Source organism: Adiantum capillus-veneris, chromosome 14, assembly GCF_014529385.1.
Source record: "Adiantum capillus-veneris isolate H3 chromosome 14, ASM1452938v2, whole genome shotgun sequence".
NCBI classification, from domain to species: Eukaryota; Viridiplantae; Streptophyta; class Polypodiopsida; order Polypodiales; family Pteridaceae; genus Adiantum; species Adiantum capillus-veneris.
Genome location: NC_140944.1, coordinates 145,441,524 through 145,460,172, shown reverse-complemented (window position 1 = coordinate 145,460,172; position 18,649 = coordinate 145,441,524). Strand labels below are relative to the sequence as shown.

Below are 18,649 nucleotides of genomic sequence, written 5' to 3'. Positions count from 1 at the left end.
ATTTCAGCGAACAACTTAGCAAGCAAACCAGTAGCAGATCCACCCGTCGACTCCAGCCCATTGCAGATTCATCACGTACGCAGTTTTCAGCCTTAGCATCATCCTTGTTGTCCACTCCGTCGACGTCGACATATCCCTTAGATTTGCATTCAGCCATTGTACCAGATTGTGCAATCGATAGTAGACCACTCCCGCCATTGAGAGCGGGGCCCTTGGAGGAGGGTTTTACAACAACTCTGGTGTCGTACTCAGTGTCATGCACCTTCACGCACAGTGTCCATTCACTTTGTTTGTGTCCATTGCACTCTCTCATTAAGAACGGAAAGCTCTCCCTTCCATAAGTAAAAGGAACCTTGAGCACAGTTTGGAGCACTCGTCTTGAGCAAAGTTCAACATTCATTTCCGCTGCACCTTACATGATTACAGTGCAAACAACTTCGTCTCACCACACCTCTTCTCAGAGGCTCTTCACAACGCAGACTGTTGAGTCTGGCTTTCCCCTCATCTTGGATTACCCTACCTGCTGATAGGACACCATCCGGTGGTGGTCCATGCGGTCTCTCGATGACTGCTGCAGCTTACGGTAACTTCTACAGTGCAGACTGCTTAGTCTGGCTTTCCTTGTTTCGGAGGATATTTACGGCGCAGAGTTTTACACAGCTTAGCCACCTGGCCACACTGGGTTACAGGTTCATGCATTGGCAGGCTTCCGGTCATTCTCATGACGGTTCCTTGGCTTCCCCATTTTCTCGAGACGGTTTGACTACAGACACCACAGATCCTATTGGGCAGGACACTGCAGGTCTATTGGCACTTCTTTTACGACAAGGAGTTGTTTTCACACTCAGTTCGGAACCTTCACGCAATACATTCACACTGAATTAGCGGAGTACAACAGTTTGCTACACAGCTTGTGACGGCACTTTACCATGGAGATCTCTCAGAGGTTGGGACACCCTAGGCTACTGATACACTCGCGGAGTTCGCCGGAGTCTTGTCCTTCAGTGGACATGGCAGAGACATCTTCATCATTTGCCTCACATCTTCGGCTTCATGCAGTTTGTTCAGGATCAGGTGTTGAGAGGGGGTGTTAGATTTACACCACTCTGCCGCTTCACACAGGTCTAGGGTACTTCCTTGTACGGCTAGGGTCTCTCTTTGGCCACCCATAGTCTAGGTTGTACCTTGTCCAACCGCCCGAGTTTGGGGCCGGCCGGAGTTGGGTGCCCACCATGGGACACACACATTTTATGCTGGGTCGTGGAGCATCCATCTGCACTGCTCAGCCTCCTCTTGGGCACTTATATATATGAGGCCAGGGGGGTACCCACTACACAGATTGACATTGTACTTGTCTTATGCTCTCTGGTAGTGATCGCCCCATCTGCAGCGTTTTGTGTTCTCTCTCTCTCTCTCTCTCTCTCTCTCTCTCTCTCTCTCTCTCTCTCTCTCTCTCTCTCTCTCTCTCTCTCTCTCTCTCTCTCTCTCTCCCGCACACACGCACACTCACAGTAAGTCAATGTCATGATCTATCATCTTTTTGCTCCAAGCTTTTATGTGGAGTCTAGACTCTACTCAACTTTAAGTTAAATGTTCTTTTACGAAGAATCAAGATGCATTTGTGAATAGTGATTCATGACATGTGTTGTGTGTAATGGATTTGCAACCGATTACCGCGTGGCGCAATTACGTGTATCATTGCGAAGCATGCCTAAATAGGATTCTACTTGGACTAATGGATGTGTGTGGCTCTCTACTAACATATAGGTTGAAGCCAACCTAATTTAAGCATATTTTAAGTTTACTGTCCCAGCTCTCGTTCCCGTTCTATTGTCCCAAGGCCCCCCATTCTGGAAACAAGTTTACCGTTTTGGCTCGTTCCTGTTCTATCGTCCCAAGGGCCCCCGTTCTGGAATCGTCTAGAGCCCCCATTCCCCTCTGTGTAACTTTGCTCCTCTAGCGTTTTTGGCCAGCCCTTTGGCACTATTGGTCAGCTCTTTGGCGTTTTTGTTGGGCAATAGTGGCAGTGTGTGGAGACCTTACGATGCAGTCCTCCTCACGATAAGCTTACATAGGCTTGCAATCATGCATGACGGGGTTTCTCGGCCGAAATCCAAATCTTGATCTGATCTCACCAAGAGGAGATGCACTAGATCTATGCTCTCAGAGCATGTCAAGGGAGGTACCCATGTTGAGGCCATGTCACTGGTCTCGCGTGCAGGGGCAAATGGAAAGAGCAATCGCAGTTGTGTCTACCTTGGGTCTATCCATCGAGGAATGTCAGTTCTATGCCCGACCACCCTTGGTCACTTCTTATGGCAATTTGTTTTCAGCATGTTCCCATCTCTCTCTCTCTCTCTCTCTCTCTCTCTCTCTCTCTCTCTCAAATGTCCCGTCTCTTTCTACCTCAATAATCTCTCTCCACAATTGCCTTGTTCATGTATGGCACATTGTGACATGAAACATTTTGAGGTTTTAGCTGTTTCATTTAATCCAAGGAAGAGATTCCCACGCGCCTCTCTCGAAGGAAACTGCCGGTGTCTCATAGCATACTCAACCTGAGTGCTCTTATACCAAGGAGGAGTGAGGAAAGGAACACGGATGAGTGAATAGAAACGAGAGAAGACAGATATAGACACGGCTTCCTCCTCAATGAGAAAAGAGTTGAGATCATCAAATTCTAGCTTTTCCTTCGTGATCTGTAGTTGAAGTGTCCTTGACACTGTTTCATACACCTCAAGCAACTTCGTGAGAACCCAAGCAACTAACTGAGTAATATTCAGAGCACTTTTCATAGTTGATAGTTGATCATGAATAGCTTTAGCCTTCATAAGAAATGATTGCATGGAACTTCCTCGTGGAAACTCGATGGCAAATAACTATCCAAGAAGGGTGACTGCTCGCATCATAGAATCTCGATCAAACATTCCAACGAGCTTGAACCACATTTCGTTGGTAGTCTTCAAAGTCTCAATGGCTGCTGAAATTTCCTTTGTAAAAGATTCCGCAATGGCCGACATTGCCTTCGCATTACAAGCGTCCCAAATTGACACACGATTTTTGATACTCATCTTGAAGGGGGGTATACCTGTTGTTGGGATCCCTCGTAGGGCGGGGCTCCAAGCCGTCGACAATGTCCCATAAGCCTTTCCGTGAGAACCAAACGTAGTTAGGTACGTAGTGTTCGGTACAAATTCGGTTCGTAAGGTACGTAGTACAGAATCGATTGAGTTTTTAGGTACGTAAAAATTCTTACTTTTTTTCACAAAGCCTAAAACTAAGAGTACTTTATACATTTATATATGCATTCACCAAGACTTTTAATAAAGACTAGCAAATCAACAATAGACCATTGCAAATGCCAAAAACTAGAGTCCACGACTCTAACCGAACAATGAAAACACAAAGCTGAGCTTAGCTAACCAAATAGTATCAGATGTCTGCTATCATGGTCACATAAAACTAAGAGCATCAAAATAAATACATAATGATCATCATAATCCAAGACTAAAGTATGAAGTCCTAACTCTAATAAGTAATAAGTACTACAAACTGCACACTGCACTCAAAGCTGGCACCTGCAAGAGAGGAGCACACACTGCACTGTACCCGACGCCCGTATCTCTGATAAAACCAGTCGCTCTCAATTGAAGCAAGGCATTTTTCAAAAAGAGAGGCCTAATCAACTGAAATAGAGCAACCCAAACACACACACACACCCCCAACAAAAAAAAACCAAAAAAAAACGTGTACGAAACCTATCCGTACGTACTGAACCGTACTATATGGACATACGGTACGAATAGAATCCGTACGTACATACGGATGCAACCTTGGAACCAAAGTCGCATAATCAAATTCCAATGGGCATAGTTATCGTCGTTTAATTTGTCACTGACGCTCGAGCAAGGGGGGGCCATGTTGAAGTTGGAAGATCTGGGCTTAGTACCTTCTCGTACACCGAAAGGTGGCCGCACAATCTCCAAGCCGCTCCTCAAAATCTGCTATCCGTCTTTTGAGCTCCAGTCTGCACTTCTCCGAAGTCGCCACAAAGCACTTTAGTAATGGCTGCACGGTTAGCGCGAAGCCGCTCCCAAAAACAATGCTCTCCGGAAAATTCCGCTCCAAGACAATCCACCCGGGGGGGGCTTTGCCAATACCAAGAGGTCGCTCGAAAGCTATTGCTTTTGGTTTTCGGCAAGAGGACCCACTGCCCAAGAAGGAACTACACAACCCGCTGCTAAACAGCCTTTTAAAACACAAGAGGAGAGAACGGTGTCGCCAGAAGCCCCCCCCCCCACCCCCGGTGCTCCCCACAGCGTTTCAAAACACTGGGCACTTGGCCCTTGGCATCACCGAGCCCTCCTGCAGCAGCACTGTCCCTCTATCTACGCGCGTTTTGAAAGGGCGTCGCCGGCAACGCCTAAATGTGAGTGTGCGAGTGCGGAAGCGTGAGAGAGAGAGAGAGAGAGAGAGAGAGAGAGAGAGAGAGAGAGAGAGAGAGATTTTATTATCGTCCTCGGAGGTCAAATATGACCTATGGGACCAAAGTTACATGTGATGTAGTATGTGTACGGCTGATGAGTGACTCTTGATGCTCCAAAATTGTAGTGATGAGAGTCGCAATGGAGAGCCCACACTTTGGCTGGGAGAGGAAAGTGTGCAGGTCTAAGTTATGGCTGAAAATGTGAGAGAAGCAAGTTCGGATGTGATCAAAAGCTGAGCACTCTAGTAGTGTGTGGTACTCAGACTCTCGAACTTGCAGTGAGCATAATGTGCACAATCGATTTGACTCTTCTCCATTGCCCCAACGCCCTATCTCGCATCGAAGGAAATGGGAGCTAAGCCGAATTGCTGCGATAGTGCGTATCGCGGACAAGGGAATAGACTCAAGCATGTAAGTGTGAGTACGGTTTCCTCTCTCAGCGAAGAACATGGTTTTGAAGTTGGGGGCAATATAGGTGGTGTAATGTATGAAGCGTGACCCACCGGATTTCTCCCAAGCCGTAATACATTGGCGTTGTAGAAAAGCTTCATTCACTTGAGAGTCAATTGAAGCATCATGTAGCAAGTGTAATGCATCCCATCTCCCAAACCACTTCTTTATGTCTTGCATCCATCCCGTGCTCAAGATCTTGCTTTTATGCGTCTTTTGAACTTTTTTGCTTGCTTCCCATGCAATTGTAGGAAGTCGATGTGAGGGGTTTTGACGCATCTTTATCATGTACTCCACAACCCTTTCCATGCCCATAACCTCAATTGGAAGAGATCTCGACTCAAGAAGTAGGAGCATATATGGTGTTTGTGTCTTAACTTGGAGAAAGTTTGTAAGAAAACGCTTTTGGACATTCTCAAACTCTTTCCAAGTAGACTTTGAGATGCTCCCGCCCCACACTTCAACTCCATAAAGAAGAACCGGTGTCACCAATGCATCAAAAAGATACTTCTTGAGAACCCAACACTTGATGTTTCGCGCATTACACATGCTCTCAAATGCATAATATGCTCTCTTTCCCGCTTCCAAACAACGCATAGCACATTCATGCCACTTGTGATTGGATGGAACCTCAAGGCCAAGGTACTTAAAGCTCTCAACAACTTCAAGTGTCTCGTTGTTGTACACAATGCATGGCTTCTCCTTATGGTTGGTTTTCACAAGCATAACCTTTGTTTTGGATTCATTTACAATCAGCCCACTATGCAAGCAAAAGTTCTCAAGGACAACCATAAGCTTTTGTGCATCTTCTAAAGTGTGTGCTAGAAGCACTACATCATCCGCATACAACAAAAGCATGATTACCGAATTGCAAATAGTGACCTCTTCAATGCCTTCTTCTTGCATAAAGTCAAGTACCATTTGTTCCAATTGATCGATGCATATACCAAAGAGAGTTGGTGACAATGGACATCCTTGTTTAACCCCAATAGTGCTTACAAAAATTTCTGAAATTTCTCTTCCCATGCGCAATTGACAAATCACCTTCTCATAGATTCAAGAAACCGCAAGCATAAACTCACTTGGCACTTGGAGTTCTTCCATCCTTCTCCACAAATTGTTACGTGGAATCATATCAAAGGCTTTCTTAAAGTCCACAAAACAACAATACAATCGCTTGCCTTTCAACCAACTTTCCTCCATGAGAACACGAAGAGTGACAAGATGATCAATGGTGCTATGGCATCGACGAAAACCCGCTTGTCCCTTTGCACGCTTGTCATTCTCTTCAGCCCAATCACTCAATTTCATCTCCATTATGCACCCAAACAACTTTGCCATAAGAGACCCAATCATTATAGTCCGGTAGTTGCTTACATTCTTTACATCCCCTCCTTTATGCAAAGGCTTAACCCAATTAGTACTCCAATCATAAGGCATACCATGTTGAAGTGCAAGGTTGAACATATCACACATCCACTCATGGGTAAAATCTCCCGTCCATTTGATTATCTCCGGCTTGATACCTTGAAGATCTCCCGCTTTGCGAGTGGCCAACTTTTCAAGCCCACCGCATACATCCTCAATAGTAAAAAAAGACGGCATACATGGGAGTGAACCATAAAATGGCATTTTTTCAGTATTTGCTTGCTCATATAATTGCCTACAATGTGTGTACATATCCACTAGACTCAAGTTACCAAAATTCTCAACCCGCTTGCCTCTCAAGTTTCTCCAAAATCTTCCACATGCATGTGTCTTTTCTTGGACTTGAAATTCTTGTTGCTTTACTTCCCATCTTCTTCTCTTCTTTTGAATCAATGCCTTGTATGTATGCAAATGACTTTGATAGTTGTCTTTGTCCATAGTTGCATCAAGCTTTATCAAGGACTTTCGAGCATCTTGACATTCTTTATCAAACCACCTTTTTGCGTGATCTATCTTTGTTGATACCATGAAGATGCTTTATAGCAAAGCATTCTTCCGCACAAGAACAAATAGCTTTCTTGAAAGCTTCCCATTTAGTTTCCAATGGTGCATCACATTGAAGCTTTGTCATCCATAATTTTTGCTCAACCATTTCAATGTACATTGGTGCCCGTTTGAAATCCATACATAGTGATAACTTCTCTTTCCTTTGGCTGAGATTATCATGCTTAGTTGCTTCTCCACATGAAAAGTCAATACATAAGGTGCGATGGTCGGATTCCGGGGTCCATCGACCAAACATAAAACTCTTTATGCGATACATGATGGCTTCAGAGAGTAGCATATAGTCAATCACACTATCCCTATTATGTCTCCTACATGTAAATCCATTGGTTCCACTCCACAAAGATACACCATTGGCAATGAGCATACCCGTGCTATTACACATGTGTAAAAGTAACTTTCCATAGTGATCCGGCTCTTTCTCATCCACTGAAGTACGATCATACAAGTGAACTTCCTCCAACTCCCTTGAAATGTACGGCATATCAAATTGTTGAGTATCATGTTGCAATGTTTTTGTGCGAGCATTCATATCCCCAAATACAATAACATCACCTTCACCTTTGAAATAAGCAATGTCCTCTTCAAAATCAGAAAATGGTTGATCTCTATCCATGCAACCATAAAAGGGAGAATCATGATGAGGAATGTAGCAACCGGCTACAAAAATGGGTGCTCTTTTTGGTGTCATAATTTTCAGCCATACATAACGTTTGTACTTGTCATCTTTCACAATTGATACAAAATCTTCCAATCCTTTCTTAACAATACATGCTAACCCTCCTTGTCCTCTTCGTTGCTTGAGATTCTTTGACCACATCAATGAATGTACATTGTAATCCTCCAAGCCGTTAATCCTTTATGTATCATGCTCCCAAGTTTCAACAAGAAGTACAACATCGGCTTTGCTTGTTAGTTCATCAATGCCAACCCCCGCATTCCATGGGTATCCATTACAATTCCAAAAGCATATTTTCAATTGTAACTCGGTCTCATAGGTCACACATCCCTATTTGCTTGAGAGACTTGCCTCCTCCTTGGGCACATTTTCTTCATGAGAGATCTCCTTGTCTTTATTATTCTTTTCCTCATATGCCTTGCGACGCATATTTTGTTGCTTAATAGTGCGATCTTCACATACAAAACATTTTGTATCCCTCAAATAAATCCAACTATTATCAAGGATAATCTTTCGCTTGGTCTCATCCGGCATGGTGCATACAATTGGCCGTTCTCCCGAGCGAGGAGCTCCTTGCTTCCCCACTCTATGTGCTCCATAGACCATAACTCCGGACATGCCAAAGTGGGTTTTGAAGAAATCTTCAATAACAATGGCAAGAGAAGGAGGTGTCTCTAACTTCTCTTCGGCAATTCCACGAATAACAATGTTCTTGGAACGTCTCTCCCGTTCCTTCAACTCCTCCAAATCCACATTCTCAACATTCTTTGTTTGAACCATAGCTTGCATGAGTGAGGAATTAGAAACCACATTGCTACCACATACATCAGCCCAAGACTTGTTTGTGCATACATTTTTCATGTCGCATACATCCCGGCTCATAGTGTCAAATTTCTCCTCTTTCAATACATGGTCATGCTCTACTTTGCTCATCCGCTCCTTCAAAGCATTCAAGTCCACAAGAGAGCGTTTACATTCCTTGACTTTCTCTTCAAGTTGCATCAAATGTGTTGTTTGCATCTCAAGTGTCCTCTTGAGATTCTCATTCTCAACCACAAGTACCCTTAGTGTGTCATTCTCCATTGCAAGTGCTCGTAAGTCTTCGCCTTGTTTGTTTACGGTCTCTTGCAATGATACCAAGTACGCCATGATCATGGTTTCCGATGTCGTTGGTTGGGTGGTTGTGTTGCTATCTCCACACTTAGGAGATTTTGGATCATTTTCCACAATGGTTGTTGACCTTGTTGAAGAAGAAGAACCCTTGCGAGTGCCGGAAGACATTGTATGTAAAATAGGAGATGAGAATCAATTTTGTTGAACCTCTTCACTTCGGAAATGCTGTTGCAGAAACGCCTTCCATAACTCTGAAAATTTCTGTCTTTACATCAATGCATAGAGCACTTCGTGCTCTTCGATTGAGGCTATAGATCACCCAAATCGGAGTTCGGATGAAGAAGTTATGATCAAAAGAGTGGATTGCTGTCTACTAGGTGAAAAAACGGCTGCGTTTTTTTAGAGAGAGAGAGAGAGAGGACCACAAACGCAAGATATGGTGAAGAGGGGGCTGATCCCCCCCCCATGACTACCATGAGCATAAAACCCTCAGTACAATCAGTATTGTGATCTCTGAGATGTGGAAGTGGGTACCCCCTTGGCCTAAATAGGTGCCTAAGGGGAGGTAGCCTGTAGGGCAAGGTCTGATAAAAATCCCCACGACCCAACAAAAAAATGATTTATGCAAATATATGTGGACGCTCGAACAAAATGGGCGGCCGGCCCCAAACCTAGACTATGGATGGCCAGCCCGGAGACATACTAGCCGTACAAGTATGCCCTAGACCTGTGAAGCAACAGAGTGGTGTAAGTCTAACACCCCCTCTCAGCACCTAATGCTAAACAAACCGCGTGAAGCAGAAGATGTGAGGCAAATGATGAAGATGTCTGTTGCAATGTCCACTGAGACAATACTTCGACGAACTCCGCGAGTGTAGCAGCAGTCTGAGGTGTCACGACCGCCAAGAAATCTCTATTGTAAAGTGCCGTCAAGAGCAATGTAGCAAATTGTTGTACTCCGTCGATACACGGTGAAGATACTACGTGAAGGTCTCGAATAGAGTGTGAAAACAACTCCTTGTCGTGAAAGAAGTGCCAATAGATCTGCAAGTGTCATGCCCAATAGGATCTGTGATGTTTGTAGTCAAACCGTCTGGAGAAAATGGAGAAGCCCAGAAACCGTCATGAGAATGATCGCAAGCTTGTCAATGCATGAACTTGCAACCCAGTGTGGCCAGGTGGCTAAGCTCTGTAAAAACTCCAGGAAGGCCAGATGTAGTAATCTGCGCCATAAACGTCCCCCGAATCAAGGAAAGCCAGACTAAACAGTCTGCACAGTAGAAGCTACCATAAGCTGCAAAGGTCACCGGGAGACCGCACGGACCACCACCGTATGGTGTCTTGTCAATAGGTAGGGTAATCCAAGATGAGGGGAAAGCCAGATTCAGTAGTTTGCGCTGTGAAGATCCTCTGAGAAGAGGAAAGGCCATACCAATCTGTCTGCGCCGTCTTGCGTGTATCTCCAGCCTCCAATCCTTCGGTGTGAACCATAAGAGATTCCGCGCCAACAACGCCACCAAACTGCGACTCAGGTGTGGCTCTCAATGTGAATGAGCTCGGAGTGGCTGACTGCCCAAGTCCGAGAGGGGGGGGGGGGGGGGGGGGGGGGGGAGTTTGTTGTAAGGTTCCAGAGGGTGAGTGTAAGCAACTCTGAAGGTGGCAATCCAAATGATCAGGAATGTAGAAGAGCAACTACACTACCATCCAAGCCAAGCTCCGGGTGACTCCGGATGTAGTCGCGGGATGCTTGATCTCCCGCATCTCGCAGGTAAACTCTCCAAGAGAGTCCAAACTTCAAAGTACTGAAGTCACACTCCAGTCTATAGATCCAACCAATGAACCCGTCCAAGAAGTGATACAATATCCTCTCCCTAAATCCATGTAGATGCTTTTGAGTAAGCAAGCCATCTGACGTGTCGAGGTCAAGTGGTAAGCGTCTGTCCACCCAAGATGGTGGTGTTTTCTCTGGGAATGTCGTGATCCCATATGCCATGAGCATGGCCATATCTCGTGTGAACTCCTCTGATGAGTGGATAGCTATGTGTGTCCATAGCAAACCACAAGTCACCACCCCCTCTGGAGTGCACAACCGCCGAATGATGGCTGGAATGAATGGATCTCCCAAGGATCGTACGCGCGTAGATGATCAAGCCGATGTCAAAGATACCGTGTACTGCAGCAATCACTGAGAGACCGCAAGGACCACCACCGGATGGTGTCCTCGAAGAAGGTAACTTCATCCTCTGTGAAAAACACAAACCATGTGGCTGCTGTCCGCCCAAAAATACAACTGCAAGGTGTTGAAAACCGAAAATGGGCTGAAAACCCAAAAACACAGATGAAGGTCAAAAAGGCAAATGGATCTCGAGGGGTTTTCCGCGAAAAAGATGTCCAGAAATGGTAGTGCTAGCAGGGAAATCAGCAGGATCTGATGTTTCTTGCAAAAAACACAGGTTGAGGTGAGGTCCTCCGCGACAAAAATGGCTCCCGTTTCTGCGCTTGCCTGACTGATGTAAAAACGCTAGCACATCCGGCTCCAGTTGCAAAAATGCTGGCTGATCCAGCCCTTGGGAGAAGAACCTGATGTGATGTAGCGCCTCAGAATAGGTAGAGCCTGAGGCTGCTGATACCATGTGATGCTTGAGCTCTAATACCATGTGAGTGTGCGCATGGGCTAAAAACCCAAAAACATAGATGAAGGTCAAAAAGGCAAATGGATCTCGAGGGGTTTTCCGCGAAAAAGATGTCCAGAAATGGTAGTGCTAGCAGGGAAATCAGCAGATCTGATGTTTCTTGCAAAAAACGCAGGTTGAGGTGAGGACCTCCGCGACAAAAATGGCTCCTGTTTCAGCGCTTGCCTGACTGATGTAAAAATGCTAGCACATCCGGCTCCAGTTGCAAAAATGCTGGCTGATCCAGCCCTTGGGAGAAGAACCTGATGTGATGTAGCGCCTCAGAATAGGTAGAGCCTGAAGCTGCTAATACCATGTGATGCTTGAGCTCTAATACCATGTGAGTGTGCGCGTGTGCAGAAGCATGAGAGAGAGAGAGAGAGAGAGTAAACCACAAACGCAAGAAATGATGAAGAGGGGACGATCAGCCCCCCATGACTTCCATGAGCATAAGACCCTTAGTACAATCAGTCTGTGTGATCTCTGAGATGTGGAAGTGAGTACCCCCCTGGCCCTATAAATAGGTGCCCAAGGGGAGGTAGGGCAAGGCCTGATAAAAATCCCCACGACCCAACAGAAAAATGATATATGCAAAGATATGTGGGCGCCCGAACAAATGGGCGGCCGGTCCCAAACCTAGACTATGGGTGGCCAGCCCGGAGACATACTAGCCGTACAAGTATGTCGTAGACCTGTGAAGCAGCAGAGTGGTGTAAGTAAAGACCCCCACTGGCCACCGCTGGCGTTTTAGCAGTGGAACAACTTCAGCCGGCACCAGTTCCCTCTTATCCCCTGCGAGCATCTCAAAACGCCTTGTGGCGGCAATGTGCAGGGAAGAGATCACCTGTCCTAAAGCGTTTCAAAACGCTGCTAGTGCCAGGAGTGCCCTCCTCTTTTCCCACTAAAGCGTTTCAAAACACTATGTCCACCGGCTTGCCAATTGACCGCGAGCCCAAGAGAGGGGCATCAATAGAGGCTCCCTTGATTGGCTTTGGGAAGTGTGAAAACCATAGTGGTGAAGCGATTTGGGAAGCGGCAAGGCGAGCGGCTTTGTAGTTGAAGAGAGGGATAGCAGAGGGTGCGGAGCGGCTTAGCAGAGGCGAGGAAATTAAAGATCTTGCGGCTTGGTTCGTGCGGCCACACTTTGGAGTGCGAGAAGGTTCTCGGAGTTCCAGATCTCGCAACTTCACCATGGCCCCGCCTTGCTCAAGCTCGAGCGAAAAATTGAACGAGAATAACTACGCTCATTGGAATTTGATTATGCGACTATGGTTCTCACGGAAAGGTTTACGGGATGTTGTCGACGGCTCGGAGCCTCGTCCCACACGGGATTCCCACAACAGGTACACCCGCCTTCAAGATGACGAATATCTCAAATCATGTGTCGATTGGGATGCTGCATATGCGAAGGCAATGTCGGCCATTGCAGAATGTCTTACAAAGGACCTTTCTCCAGCTATTCAGACCTTGAAGACTGCCAACAAAATGTGGTTCAAGCTCGTAGGTATGTTCGATCGGGATTCTACGATGCAAGCAATCACCCTTCTTGGACAGTTGTTTGCTATCCACTTTTCCCGAGGAAAGTCCATGCAATCATTCCTTATGAAGATTAAAGTTATTCATGATCAACTATCAGCTATGAAATGTGCACTGACGAGTACCCAGTTAGCTGCTTTGGTTCTCACGAAGTTGCTTCAAGAGTATGAAACAGTGGCTAGGACACTACGGCTACAAGTCACGAAGGAAAAGCTGGAGTTTGATGATCTCATGAAGCCGTGTTGGTAACTCAAGGCAAAATTCAGATTTCTGAGACAGTGGAAGCACATGGTGAAGCACTTGCTGCTTCGGATTCCAGAAAGAGGACAAAGTACCCTTGTTACAAATGTCGAAAGCGAGGTCATTTGGCCAAGGATTGCAAATCCAAAGCCAAAGATAGAGATTCTACAAAGGACAAAGGTAAAAGCAAGCAACATGAGGAAAGCAATGATGGTGACTCAGGGAAGGACAGCAATGAGGTTGCTGGTGTGGTGGTGACTACACTGGCACGGACTCCCGCCTTCTAGTCACATGGAGACCGTTGTCACCACTAGCTTCAGCCAAAGAGAGGCTTGTGAGTGGCAGAGAGGGGCAAGCAATGCTCCCTATAATTAATTTGGACCCTTGTGTTGGAGTTCAAGTTATTGATGTTTGGACCCGTAGGTCCGAGTTCAATGCACATGCATCAGGCAAGGAACCAATCAGACGTCTAAAACACTATGGATTGATGCACCAATTCATTGTTGTTGGTCAGATTATGGACAGGATGTGTTCCAATAGTTCATTATCTTGGAGTTTTATATTTTGGACGTGATGTGTTCATAGTTCACGAACGGGGATTATTGGACGTAGTATGGTCTACAGTTCAAAGTTTCTACAAAGGCAATCGATGCTCAAGATGGCATTACTTTCAAGTACAAAGTTGAGGAGAGCAACACCGAGGTGTATCCAGTTGGTGGCCTTTCTGGGGTGTCCATGGTAGCTGCTTCATTGAATTGGTCTCACTATTGATGTCCACTATGAGCTGTAGAGAGGGTGTTAAAGTTTAGGCATCTCAAGTGAACTGCCCAATGTGATCCCATTATTTAGTTTAGCTTTTAGGTATTTATTTTACTTATTTGTCAAAGTCTTGGGTAGGGCAATTTACTAGGCTTGCTATATAAGCAGCCCCTTGCCTCCATTGTATACACATTCAGACTTTCAGTTATTCATTGCCAAGGTTGATGGTTCAGAAGACTCTCTCTCTCTCTCTCTCTCTCTCTCTCTCTCTCTCTCTCTCTCTCTCTCTCTCTCTCTCTCTCTCTCTCTCTCTCTCAACCTGTCGCCTCAGCTTCAGGCCCGTCAGCAAGCTCAACGCGTCGCCCACAGTCAGCCAGCAGCCCCTCGTCGTCGACCACAGTCAGCCAGCAAGTAGTTTCCTCACGCGGCAGTTTTATTTCTCCTCCTTTTCGGCAGCAGCCCAATGTGTCAATTTTCTAGCAGCCGGGGAGACTTACCTTTACCTTTAGTGTACCCCCCAAGGGGGGAGGGGGGACCCTAATTTTTTAGGGTTTGATACAGCACCCCCCCTTGCTCAGGAATATGGCCCCAAAACCAAAAACATTTGCAGCAATGGTCTCGAACCCAACCCCCGTTCCACCCCTAATTAAGCCCCAAAACCCATGGGAGAATTGAAGAAATTGCAACAGGAGGTCTCAACCCTTAGGACGAAATTTACACACAAGGAAACATTGCTAGTCAAGAAACAAGGATCGCAGGCCTTGAAGCTCAATTGCAGGACATCAAGAACAAGCAAGAGATTCAAGAAGCGGCCAAGAAGCAACTCAGAAATTACAGGAAACACAACAAGAAAGCACGAAAACTAAGGTAAAATCTGAGAATTTTGTCGGCGAAGTACTATCAGTTCTGAAAGAAAATGAAAGGGCCAAAAGCTTGGAAAATTATGTTCGAATTGGAGGTTTGCCAGAAGGTTGGTCAGTAGGTACCAACACAGACGAGCAGCTTGAGGGATACATCTTGGATGTAGACATTATTAAGGAAAGACTTGAAAAATGTTACCTTTTATCGACCTTGGTGATCCCACTGACATCCAAATTAAGGGGAAACAGGCCAGAGTCCGATATTATGACATGGATGATAAGATCAAGGTAATGAAGCAGACTAAATCACTACAAGGCACATCTGTATGGATTTCTGATGAGTTGACACCACTACAATTAAAGAATAGAGTTGGGGAACTGGTAAAGGTCAGAGAAGCAAGGAAGCAAAGCAAGTGGGCGGTCTATAGAGGAGGAAAAGCTATCATCAGAGATTTCAAGGGTCCACCCTCTCTTTCAAAGACATGAACTTGATACTTATGCACATCTAGTCACGTTTATGCACATGGTGATTCTACAATTGTAACATGTAACTCTCATGAGTCATGAGCGCTTTGAAGTTAGTTTCTTTTATTCCACATGTACTTTTCTTCAAATGATACCCCGAAGTGGATCGTAACCAAAGATGTTTTTTGATATCTCCTATAGGTCAGTTTTGGCCTCGACAGGACGTTAATATCTCTCTCTCTCTCTCTCTCTCTCTCTCTCTCTCTCTCTCTCTCTCTCTCTCTCTCTCTCTCTCTCTCTCTCTCTCTCGTGCTCACTCCCCTTGGTCTCTACGCTTCCGCATCGTTGACTTTGACAAGGGGCGCTTGAAAACGCAAGCGTTTTGACACACTAGCGACAGCGCTTGCTAGGTGCCACTCACAAGGAAGGGCTTCGAGAAAACGCCAAGCGGCTGTGGTAGCCAGCGTTTCAAAACGCTGGAGGCGAGGATGAAGGGGGTTAGCGCAGACGACAAGGGAGGCAATTTACTTCACGGGTCTTCTCACCACTGCTCCACGGTCCACATACTCCACCAAGGCTCTGCAGGCACACAGCTCTAATACCATGTCAAAGTCGACGATGCAAAAGCGTAGAGACCAAGGAGAGTAAGCACGAGAGAGAGAGAGAGAGAGAGTCTCTTAAACCAATCAACCTTGGCAATGAATAACTGATACAATGTACAACCCACCTCAGTAAATTGCCCTACCTAGACTTTAACAAATAAGTAAAACAAATACCTAAAAGCCAAAATAAACACATTCGGCAGTTCACTTGAGATGCCATAACTCTAACAAGAAGACGGTGTGACCCAAGAGTAATACCTTAATCACTAAAGAGAATTCTCATACAACTAGATGAATGAGAGCGGCGGGTCACCTTTGTACTAGTGAAGGTGACCTAGTCATGTGCATAAATAGATACAGGCACCCCAAACCTCGAGCACCTAGAGCCAATCACAATATATGGACTACCATGCATATGCAGGGCCAATCTGGCCGACCAACCGTTCCAAACAAATTAGGACGCCACCATCTAGTGTGATGACATATTTTCGACACCTATTACCATGAGCGCACTTACATAGCAACTACGCGACCAGCTCAAAGAGAGCAAGATATATAATCTGATTGGGACAGCAACTTGTGCATAACATCAAAAAAAAGCTTTAGGCTCTTGAACCACTTCTCACATAAAAAATACCTTCAACCCTTCCGTTAAAAACAGCAATACCTACACACCCTCATTTTAAGGCAAGATTACAAATAACAGCTATATGGCCAGCCTAGAGGCCTTGCAATGCTAACTAATTTCATTTCCTCAAGACCCGTGAATGACATGCCCAAACAATCTACAACCATGTTTGTCTATCCAAAGGCAAGATTATTTGAACTTCATTATGCAAGGTTGATGCTGAAACTAGACCTTTGAAAGGGACAAATGTCACCGACTTACCACTATGTGGCATGAAAACAAAGTCCTCCAATAACAGCGGATGATCCACAAATTCTAAAGGATGAGCCAAACCAATGTCGATATGCACCTAGAATCAATTTAGATATGGCACATTCAATGTAACACATAACTATGCAATTCTTTCTAAACCTAAAAACTCCGGTAACATCATGTTGCGAAGTTTAAAGTCTTTTCTTTGCGATTTCTGTGAGTCCACTGTTGATCAAGAAAAGTAAAATAAACATTTGCCTATCAACCACCCTTATGATCCATAAAAGGTTCCTATGAGAGACACCATATCAAGACCGGAACGCTGAATCCACCCACATTGATTCCAATTGAATTTCAATAAAATAGTTGACTAACAGTCTTCAGAATTCGTCGCACATGAACCACACAAGTAACTACAAAGAGCTCTATAAACCATACCTGTGCTTGTTTAGCTCAGCAAGAAGAGCACCCTGTTTAGAGGCATCTAAGAGGTTTGAATCCGCTTGACGAAGAAGATGTTCCAGCCTTCGTTTTTCTTGCCACACACTCCAGTTGTTGATCCACTCAACAAGGGGATTACCCTTCATAACTCCCCATGCCCATGTGCAGAATGGGCCCAGGCCTGACAAGATAGTTGGTGATGTGGAACCCACCTCTTTGCCGAGTTTCTCTTCATCTGCTTGCAACATGGGTGAATCACCGGGACCTAAGCTAGGCTGCTTATCTGACTCTTGGGCTAATGTCTGTGTCAATACTGAATTTCTTGACTTAGAAGACCCATCTTCTCGACTTTGAAAAGTATCTGGCGTCACACTGGGAACAAAATCGTCTTTTTGGGTAAAAGAACCCTCTACCACATTTTCAGATGAAAGGTCTACATCATCGACTCCCACGCTCCTTGCCTGATCGCATGATTCCTTTATGCTTTCCTGCTCACTGAATGCCAAGGCCCGAGAGCATTTGACTCTGCGCCTGGACAGTGCTACATGAAAATGAATGTTGTGTCTTGCTGCAGACAAGCAATATAGATGCGCTCCAGTGGAATGCCTAGAAAATCCGTAGAACCTGACGTGGTTGTAGACCTTTGCGTATCGAGTAGCTTGTGGATATGTGAAAGCAGCTTCGTTGGCATGTAAAAGAGAGCTGTGCAGACAACACATTGTGTCCGCTGGCCGTATAACCCTGCTAAACCATGACCCACAGCAGAGGGAGATGGAGGAAGAGGGTTGAGTGGAGCTGAGATACACGAACAATGTAAGGGCGTTCTAAGACAGCTTGCAGTAGATGACGATGACGATGTCGATGTCGATGGCGATGGCGATGGCGAGGACGAGGAATATAGAACAGTACAGAAGACAATCGTGTAGAGGCTCTCCCCGCTTTAGCTATGTGTGGTGGAGAAGCCAATTGGAAGCTCTCATTGAAGAAAATTGAACGATAAAAATAATCTGATCACTTAACCTATACCAACTAAGAGAGGACTTTTATATCGTGCACTCTCAGATAAGTGGACATGTTTTGTGCATACTAATGAATCTTCATACAAGGTAAGATGTTTTTACATAATCAAAACATATCAAAGCCCGAAGGCATTACACATTGAGTGATAGTGAAAAATCCCTTGGGATATAACTAAATAAATTGCCAACAGATGTTTGGTTGGGAGATACAAACAAAAAGGTGAATGGTTGTAAAAGATGGTTGTAAAAGAAGAAGAACTACAAAAGAAGGCCACGTGATACTATAAGAGGTTGAAAATTTTGCCAAAGAATCTTCACGATAAGACTCCATGCTCTTTACCAGAAGGTATATGTGATGTACTATAGAGCCCTACTCCATTATTTCCAAGAGCCCATATGTTTTGTGATGTAGCTATTTGTAGAGTTTGTTCTAGGGCTAGAGGTGGACTACCACA

The 18,649-nt window shown here is 45.2% G+C and overlaps 1 protein-coding gene across 1 annotated transcript in view; it reads right to left on the bottom strand.

Moving 5' to 3' along the window:
* LOC147443303 (ATP-dependent zinc metalloprotease FTSH 9, chloroplastic/mitochondrial-like) overlaps positions 1–18,157 on the bottom strand; it is a 96,985-nt gene extending 78,828 nt beyond the window's left edge. The window contains exon 1 of the mRNA XM_086529198.1: positions 17,173–18,157. Within this exon, the coding sequence (XP_086385324.1) occupies positions 17,173–17,894 (722 nt within the window). The 5' untranslated portion in view covers positions 17,895–18,157. The remainder of the gene's footprint in view (positions 1–17,172) is intronic.
* Between the last annotated feature and the right edge of the window lie 492 nt (positions 18,158–18,649).